The sequence below is a fragment of the Phyllopteryx taeniolatus genome, chromosome 1 (genome assembly GCF_024500385.1).
Source record: "Phyllopteryx taeniolatus isolate TA_2022b chromosome 1, UOR_Ptae_1.2, whole genome shotgun sequence".
NCBI classification, from domain to species: domain Eukaryota; kingdom Metazoa; phylum Chordata; class Actinopteri; order Syngnathiformes; family Syngnathidae; genus Phyllopteryx; species Phyllopteryx taeniolatus.
The window spans coordinates 38,133,776-38,142,910 of record NC_084502.1 but is presented as its reverse complement, the minus strand read 5'-3'; the positions used below and the strand labels follow the sequence as shown (position 1 = coordinate 38,142,910).

General features: G+C 41.9%; 1 protein-coding gene across 13 annotated transcripts in view; it reads left to right on the top strand.

The window, feature by feature from the left end:
- The first annotated feature begins 1,383 nt into the window (after positions 1-1,383).
- hspg2 (heparan sulfate proteoglycan 2) overlaps positions 1,384-9,135 on the top strand; it is a 116,721-nt gene continuing 108,969 nt past the window's right edge. For 7 of the 13 annotated variants that reach the window (XM_061793981.1, XM_061793946.1, XM_061793955.1 and 4 more), the window contains exon 1: positions 3,698-4,311. In XM_061793981.1, the coding sequence (XP_061649965.1) occupies positions 4,255-4,311 (57 nt within the window). In that variant the 5' untranslated portion in view covers positions 3,698-4,254. Of the gene's footprint in view, positions 1,584-3,696; positions 4,312-9,135 lie in introns of those variants that run through there. The other 6 variants (XM_061793929.1, XM_061794008.1, XM_061793964.1 and 3 more) reach the window with 6 other exon arrangements.

Here is a 9,135-nt window from a genome sequence, read left to right as displayed (position 1 = left end):
CAGCTGCTTCCTGCAGCTGCTGAGTCTGATTTCACTTGGACAGGACTGTAACATGTATTGTGTTATCTTCACTACCGTGCCAGACCAGACCAGCTCCAATAGTTTGCTTTGTTAAATCCTGTTCATGGTCACAGGTGAGCTTGAGTCATCCCATTCCATTTTAGGTGGATGGCCAATCACAGTGCGCATACTGAAGACAGACAATTTACAATTCATGAATTTTCTGTAATGCTTATCTTCTTCAGGGTTGCAGGGAGTTGGCTTCAGATGAATGGTGGACTATAGTCTGGACCATAGGTGGGTAGAGTAGCCAAATATTGTACTCAAGTAACAGTATTGTTACTTTAAAATCATATGACTCAAAGTAAAAAGTAGTCCTCCAAATATTTACTTAAGAGTAAGAAAGTACTCAGTCAAAAAACAGTCAAGTAAAGAGTAACTCGTGAGTACCTTCTGAATTATAAAAAAAATTACATAAAATGAACGTCAAAAAAATAAAAATATAGGAATCCACACACAGCTGCCACTATTACAAATTTAAACTGCCCAAAAACCAAAAACACATGCATTGGGCCCTACAGAAACATGATTTGCTTTATTCACTTAAATAACGTCATGTAGCTGTTTGCTGACCACACTTATTGATTGTCTGTGTACGCGCGTGAGAGAAACATTTGCAACTTACCGCAAGGAGTTTTCTCAAGTTAGAAGTGGGCTGAAACATCAACGTTGGGCAGTCACATGACAAAACCTTTTTTCGGAGTCCAGTAAACACATGACATACTATTTCACTGATGCCCTATTTCACTAATGCCATGATATGTTCAGTATGTCTTAGGGGTGTCATGAAGGCTCACTTTCATGTAGCCAAACAAGTCATGCGAGCAACACCCGATGGGACAAACCGAAGTCGCACCAAATGGGAATAATATTATTGAAGTAATATCTGTCTGACAGCTGTCAATTAAAACAACACAAAAAATAATTTTGTCTCATGTATTGGATCTCATTATGTTTTGTAAGTGTACCTTACATTTTGGCCACCGAGTTTATATTCAGGATTCAATCATTGTCGGCAACACAGGACACAACAGTATCCCGAACAGTCTTTTTAAGGATATATTGGTTTTATTTGGGTCCTATAATAATCGGTTTGGTTTGCATAACAGTTTCTTCCCATGCAGCATGAGTGACCCAACTTTTCCATTACTTTTATAACAGGCTGGAGCTGCTGAGTTCAAGAGCTTCATATTCAAGGTTGTAAAAATGTGACACCTAGTGCTGTGATCTGTTGCTGAAAGCTGTGTTGGAGGCTAGTTTTGATAAGCACATAAGTGCAGCTCATTTCTATTTCTATCCAACCTTCAGCCTTTAATTGGTAGCAGCTGTTGTGACAAATCTGGTGGTGCAGTCGCTCTTCACACTGACTGCTACAGACACAGAGAGAGGATTCATTCAGTCCTACATAGGCCTGGCGTGGCCCATGTGTTTGCAAACTCTGGTGACACACCGTTAATGTGTGTAATTATGTTTAATCTCATGAAAGTGGCGCTGAAGTCCATCGGCCATGGGACTCTTGGAGGGTGTGTATTATTATTTTTCACTCCACTAGAGGACGCTTGATGCGCGAGCGTTCATTTGGTGGGACCTATTGGAGGTAAACAAAATTGAAGTAGTTACAGAACGTCTACGTGTTGTAGTGATTTGCAGATCCTGTTTCAGTATGCACAATGTGATTTTTTTGCAGCAGAACATCTCACCACGTGGGATTAATAAATGCTGCATATTATTTATTTTTTTTATCGATCGCCGATATCAATATTTCAAACCGTAACTATACCATGATCCCAAAATAGTACCACTACATCAGTGACGGTTGCAAAGCCGCAAAGGCGAATTTTCTCTTTGTCAATACATTAAAAGTCACTGATCATCGTCTCCATTGTAGCAAATAAGTTACAATTCTTACCATGCTTTTTACAAGTGTCACGGAGGAATGACGAGGTGTGGATAGGCGAAGACGATGTCAAAGTCATGCTAATTGCTCAGCTATCGTTACAAGCAGTCGCAAAACATTGAAATGAGTGATTTGGTGAAACAATACACTTGTCACATGCAGCGGGTCTGGCTGCATGTGACAAGTTTTTTGTGGAGTGACCAACTTTGAACAACAAAATAACAGGCCAGTTAATACGTGTTTAGATATATTAAATCATACACGTCCACACAGGATGCCACGTCTGAACCAGAAATTAATGAACACGTCACTGTACACGTCACTTCAGAACGTGGGCAGGTTCAAAGTATATCGTTATTAAGAAATATTTGTAATATGATAACATTTATTGGTCCTACAATGCGAATATTTGCATCGTTTCAGCAGCAATTGTGGATATAGGAAATATAAATATGGAGTATAAATAGCATGCAAGAGAAGACGTACAAGAATCGAATACATACACTGCACAAAATAGAAACCAAAACTATTGTTCGTACATAAACTAGAAAATTCAATCTATCAGCAATGTTATTTGTTTGTTTGCAAAATACAGTGCTGAGTTTTAATTCTAATGTTTGAGATCTGATTAGTCTGATTTAATAGACTACATATAGGTCATTCCATAATTGGATGACAGTTAAGGCACCAACATTTTTTAAAACTGGACCATTTATTTTATATTTGTTTTTATGCTTTCAAGAAAAACAGGGAATATAATATAATTTGCTTTGTCCATCAACCTGATTTGAGATGCTTTGTCTTGACCTCAAAACAGCCAAATAGCCAACTGTAATTTACACACTGTATAGTTAACAGGTGAGGGCTATCATGTCCAACTGTCTTTTTCACTGACAAAATACAAATGGATGGAATTTAAGATGTAAGCACCTGCAGCTGACTGTTGTTCACACATCATAAGCAGTAGATGACAGACAAAACAAGGCCTACTACAGTGGTGAACTCTTTGGTGGTAATAACAAGTATTCTTCTTGAACTACTCTACAGCACTGAAGTAAACGAAATAAAGGTATAACCAGGCAGCACAATGGATGTGTGGTTAGCACAACTGCCTCGCTGTTCTGAGGCAGAGGGGACAGAACCCGGATGTAAAAGTTCAAGTAGCCCCCTTCCCCCACGTCGTTGACAATTGTTTATTGAGAAAGGAGTGTTAAAAACGGCCCCCGAAGTACTGTGGCCCCCCACCCCCACTCTAAAGCCATAGGTGTACAACCTATGGCTGTGGCCTTCATGTCGGAGTTTACATGTTCTCCCCTATATTACGTGGGTGGCTCCACTTTTCCACATTCCCCAAACATGCGGTTAGGTTAATTGAAAACTCTAACTTGACCACAGGCGTGGCTGTGAGTGTGAATGGTTGTTTGTCTATATGTGCCTTTTGATTGGCTGGCGACCAGTCCAGGGTGGCCCAAGGCAGATGGGATTGGCTCCAGCATATCCGTGGCCCCTAATGAGGATAAACCGTGTAGAAAATGAATGGATGGGAAAACATAAAATCAAACCTCTATCCACAGTTTCCAAAAATACTTTTACTTACAATAAATTTAATGTGTAAAGTACATTTAATGTAGATACTTTTATTCCAGTAATATTCCAAAAGGTGACTACTTCTACCAAGGTTATTTGTTGTAAGGCTACTTTTACTCAAGAATGGCTTTGAGGTGCATGTTATACATGGCTGCCGCAGAGGACATGCGATCTGTGATAGCTGCTATGCTAACTGGTCAAGAACAAACGGAGCTACATAATGGTCTAAAAAAAGAAAAACTGTGATAGTATTCTATGTTTTCGTGACAATATGAGTAACAGACTTGCGTTGGTATGAGTGGCACACTGACTCGTTTACGGCTGAAAATTTTGAGCAACTGGTTTGCGTTTCGAGGCGGCGTCTCTCCGGATCCTCAGATTCGCCACCGGCTCCCTGAATTCCATTCCGCCTTTTACTTTCCCAGCGCGTTCTTCCGTCCCACACAGGACTTCCCTGTGACTTGCAAAGAGTGCATTCATCCACTCCTCAACCAGCAGAGTGTTGAAGCGCGCACGTTTGGAGCCCATCGCCGAACGCACAGCCAAATCGGAGCGGATCTCCACTCCTCTTTTCCCCACCTGTTGATGCAGTCCCGACGGGCCACGGAACGCAGAGGAGACGTGTGATTTCGTCCCGGGAAGCAACCCGTGAAGGACCTTTTTGTTTCCCCTTTCCCCAGAAGTTGCAGCCTGTGCGGGGTTGGAGGAAAATGGAATCTTGGATGTGTGGAGTTCTATCTTTGTTACTCTCATGCCAGCTGGTCACTGTAAGTAAGCTTTTGAAACTCTCCTGTGCTACCTATCCTCCTACTAAAAGACACGAGTAAAAGCCTCACCTCCTGAAAGATCATGGAAAAGCAATAAGAGGAGTTTTTACAGTCGTAGCCATGACTGTATAAAAAGACACATTCTGCTTTTTTCCCCCCCTTTCTTGACTGACATGAAATCAGACTAAACTTTTCTGTTTCAGGTCAATTAGGATAACCCAAATTATTTTTATTTGCTCAATGCCAGGAGAGGGAGCGAGAAAGAGAATGACGATCCAGAAAAAATATTGGCACCGTATATACAGTACTTTTAAAGGCAATGAACTGCTATTACTATATAGGTTTGGTGAATAGTGCTGCTCACATGCAAGGTGGGTCGGATTAGAGATTCCATTGCAGCTTGTAAGCATGCTTTTTTAAAAGTGACAAACTAGAAGAGTCCTCTGGAGTGAAGCTGCTCTAAGTTTGTCCACAGAAACAAGCTATTCATAGTCAGACCTGCATGGCCTTCTTGTCTCCGCCTCACCCATCAAGCACTCACACAAGCACCATAAGCCCCTGTGTTAAAGCTGCCAAAAAAGAGTGAGTGGTTACGTTTCATATTAATTACATATTTGATATTAGACCTGGATACATTCAACACTGATTACTTAGTCGTATGAACTCCATTTCTTAATGGTCGTACAGTGAATAGTAGTCCCTACTATATCTGAGCTGTTAGTCCTGTGAGCCTTGGTTGCGGGGAATAGCACCCAGTAGGAAAGATCCCTTTTGGTGTCTGGAGCTGTCATGGCTGAGATATCGGCCTCTCCAGTGCTGATTTGATCTGAGGCGTGTTGAACGATGAGATGTAGCTGTGGCGTCCAACAGGCAAACATCTTCCACCTGACGGATTTAGAAGATGTTTTGTTGTTCTGAAAGTATTTTTCTTCTGTAGTACTGACACTGACAGTGGATGGCATCAGGTAGTAAAGGTGTCTGCACTTGAACCGCAGCCTTGATTGAGCACCGGGTCCAAACATACCGGTACCAAAACATAATTGAATTATCTGGAACCATGAGCATATGCTTATTTTGTGATGGCACCAGGCTTCACTGTTCCATGATACAATTAAGCACTAGCACTGCTGGTGTTGCCACAGGCCCTCCTCCCACACTGCTGGAATGTTGGGGTCATGCACATCAGCACACCAAAAATCAAAGTCAGTGCAAACTCTCAATGGGCAAGGGCTTGGGTCACAAATGAGTACCAGTATCCAGCTGGGTGCCAACAGCAGCTTGCAAAGTTTTCTGACTTTTACAACTTGGACTTAGGTTTACTTGTTTAGGCTTAAATATGGCAATATTGTTTGTATCATCCCTATGAACATGTTTGCTGACACTTTGGGCTTTTTGTTGTCTCCAAGTTTAGAGTGACACTAGTGTGCCCTGACTTCATGGTGGGGCGGTGGTACTAGAGTTGGGGGTGGGGTGGCTTGAATTCCTTTGCCTGTATAACTGTATCTTGCTTGTGTGTCATTGGTGTAAATAATTCTGTTTCTCCACTGTGTAACCCAACCACTTCATCCACGTAAAACTATTTCAATGCGACAACTTAATCTCTTGATTTATTTGGTCTGCAATATCCGACGCATTGACGAAGCAGGGTGGGTGCTCACCCTTCTGTGTGGCTGTTTGTCGATTCAGATTACCTGGAGGTTAATTCCCATTCAGAGCTGATGGGGATTGCGAGCACAGCAGTGCAAACACCAACTGCACTCCATCGTTTGAACAGAAGGGAGCCCCCACCTGAACAGTTCACATAATTGCTTGAAGACTTGGTTCAGTAAACATTGCATTGTTGAGTTATAGCCACAGGAGAGGCCATCTTGGCTGGCGGCATAAGGCTGCACTGAAGCGGCTCGCCACTCCTCAAGCAGACTGGCACATGTGGGTGTTTGTTGTCTCCATGGAAGTGTGACTCGTCTTGTGTGGAGGTCGGAGATGTGGTCCGATGTTTCATCAAAAGCTCCTCATGGTTCATTTTTAGCCAATATGAAATTGGCAAAGCTCAACAATAATACCAAATAAAGTTAGATTTCTCCTTCCGTACTTAGCAGCTATGAAATGTAAAAGGGCACCAAAATTTGAATGCTTGATTGAACGCACATTTAGTTTGCATTACATTATTTTATGAATGAAAATGGTATGTACCTGTGAAATAAAGATTTGTACTCTCTGTCTGATAGTCAAGCTTCACGTTTTTGCACGCCACTGCATCCTTGCAGGGCAACGCTGCACACTCCACATAGAGATGCCCCTCAGCTGATGCTACAGCAACACTGTGCATGTCCTGACATGTGTGCACATACTCGCCGGTGCTTCTCATTGTATCTACAGTCCCACTCTTTCTATTCAGACCTCTGAACAGAAGAGGGCCTTTTCCTATGTACTGTGCATGCTCACAGAGTGACGCTATAGTCTGGTTGAGTTCTCTTCTGTAAATATAAATTCAATGCCATGCTCACATGGTCAACATATGTTTAAAATTAGTTGTGCTGTTACAAATGTAAGAATCATATTACCAGAGGTGGGGTCTCGAGTAGCATGCCTGCACTTATGTCACTCGAGTCACCAATTTTAGGACTTGGGACTTGCATGGTTAAAATTGATAAAAGACTGGACATGACTTTGACTTGGTATTTATGAGACTCGACTTAGGCCTGCTTGTTTTGCGGTGTTCTGTAGCTAGTTTTCATGAGTAGTCGACCATCAGCGTATAGTGTCGCAACGTCGTAGATGTAATGGCCAATCAAAAATGCCATGTCGTGCTTTCACAACAAAAATATACGTTTCCGGGTACTGAGTCCTCTCCGCCGCTGCCAAGCTGTACCAATACAGTATATACAGTATAAATATATGAACTCCATGCACTATTTCTTAGTGGTAGTACAATGAATAGTAGTCCCTACTATATCTGAGCTGTTAGTCCTGTGAGCCTTGGTTGAAGCGAATAGCTCCCAGTAGTAGATATCCCTTTTGGTGTCTGGAGCTGTCATGGCTGAGATATCGGCCTCTCCAGTGCTGATTTGATCCGAGGCGTGTTGAACGATGAGATGTAGCAGTGGCTTCTCGCAGCTAGTTTTCATGAGTAGTAATTTTTCTTGTAATCCATTTTTACTTGCTTGATTCTTGTCATAGTGACTTGGGGCGTGCTTTAAACTTGTGATTTACCCTTGAGACTTACCAAGGCTCGAAGTTTACCGATTCCTGGCAACTCAAAAATATTTGTGGGTAAGCTAGCAAAACATACAAGATTCCCGATCGTGCAAGCGTATGAAAAAAAGATATTGTCATATGTTGGGATGTCACAATATTCACGATATTCTGAAATTAGAAGTGCCTTGATATCGTCATGGCGTTGTCTCAGCTTTAAATAATGAGCCGTTGTGCTTAAAATGTAGCTTTGTGCCGTCTATACGAAGCCAAGCCGCTTAGCCTGGCTGCTACAGGGCTTCACTTCCTCATTTGAATGTAAACACACCCGATTGGATATGTGTGAACGTCTAAAGAAATACACTGATTGGCTGACTGGCCACCAACGGGAAGCCCCGTGGATCGGATCGGAGCGATTGTAAACATTGGATGGACGCGGATAGAAGTGAACGGTAATATATGATGTCAAGATGTCTTTTTCACAAAAACCTGTGGGGAAACGCACTCCTTGTACTCCTGCTTTCACCACTTACCCCTAACTGTACCATCAACCTTCCTGCAATACCGTGAGCTTTCCCACAGTACCGCAATAATTACCAGACCATGCGATTAATACCGTGATAAAACCGAATCGTGAGAAATAGCAAACATTTGAGTGCACTTGACCGAACACGGCAAGCTCAAGTTTGTGACCTCTGCCTATTACCCCATTGCAATGTATGGTTTCTTTTTAGCACCAAGAAGTGATACTCGTTTAACAGTCTCATATTGATTTTGAAAGGTGTTTGTGACAAGATTGTTGAAAAAGTTGGGGCCAAAGAATAAATCGTGAGGTACATTTTTCTCCTTGGAGTTATACTCATTTAGAAACAACCTTCTTTGATAATTTAGACATTATGGTTCTATTTCAGCGCAATTAGCTTTGAATGTTCATTTCCTGTAGTAATCATCAAAATTGTGTATACACATAATTTCTTGCAATCCATTGTTTAAACGTGAGCATTGACTCTTTGTATAGTATACTGTATATCATCCTCATTCCTATGTTATGAAGTTACAGGTGCACTGTACCCAACAGAGTTCATAGTTGGGTCGCAGATGATGCGAGGATACCCGCAGCAAAAAAACTATAGCTACTGGTCAGAAAGTATTTGCATGCGGCAAATCACATCTTGATATACAGTATGTGTTTGGGTTGTAAAATCCTATGTTTTGCCTTTCCACAACAGACCACCAGGCTTTTCCCATGCATGCACCTGCAAGAGACCCATTGGAATGCTAAGTTGAGTGTAATGCTGCTGTAACGCTGCACTGTAGTCTACCATTGTCTTTTTTAATCGCATATATGTGAAGCCACTTTGGCAGAGCTGCTGCATTGTCTTACTTGGTCCCTGCCCGTATATACTACTTTTGTGATTGGAGTCGCTGCCCTTTTCAGTAAAGTGGAACAGTTTTGTGCTTGAGGTTTTCCAAAAGAATGTCACTACTCTTTGTGTCTTTTTGATTTTAGAACTTGCATTAAATTCCACCCTGGTGTCAGTGGAGGCTTCCTGTTACTGTACAAGTCTCTACTTGTAAATCAACCCGACCACGTCTTGTTTGCTAGACCTTTATCGGAGCGTCATGAAT